Below are 269 nucleotides of genomic sequence, written 5' to 3'. Positions count from 1 at the left end.
CAGCAGCAGCAGCAGCAGCTGCTGCTGCTGCTGCTGCTCCACCTCCCACAGCCACGCCCGCACCTCCGCTGCCAGCAGCGCCGCCGCCCGCGCTCGAAGAAGCAGCAGCAGCAGCGGGAGCAGCAGCAGAAGGGGACACAAGGGAAGCAGAAGCAGTAGAAGCAGCAGCAGCAGAAGCAGCAGTAGCAGCAGCAGCAGTAGCAGCAGCAGCTCCTGTGATCGATGGGGCCCCGCCGTTTCGCTTTTTCTCTCAGGGCCTTGACCTCACT

The 269-nt window shown here is 64.7% G+C and overlaps 1 protein-coding gene across 1 annotated transcript in view; it reads left to right on the top strand.

Annotated features, from left to right (window-relative positions):
• ETH_00039420 (uncharacterized protein) overlaps nt 1-262 on the top strand; it is a gene marked incomplete at both ends in the record, with an annotated part of 1,603 nt that extends 1,341 nt beyond the window's left edge. The window contains one exon of the mRNA XM_013375099.1: nt 4-262. Coding sequence (XP_013230553.1) covers nt 4-262 — 259 coding nt within the window. The remainder of the gene's footprint in view (nt 1-3) is intronic.
• Between the last annotated feature and the right edge of the window lie 7 nt (nt 263-269).

This window comes from Eimeria tenella, genomic scaffold (assembly GCF_000499545.2).
Source record: "Eimeria tenella Houghton genomic scaffold, Eth_scaff2515, whole genome shotgun sequence".
NCBI classification, from domain to species: domain Eukaryota; phylum Apicomplexa; class Conoidasida; order Eucoccidiorida; family Eimeriidae; genus Eimeria; species Eimeria tenella.
Note: the sequence above shows the minus strand (reverse complement) of the source record. Positions and strands in the feature narration are given on the sequence as shown.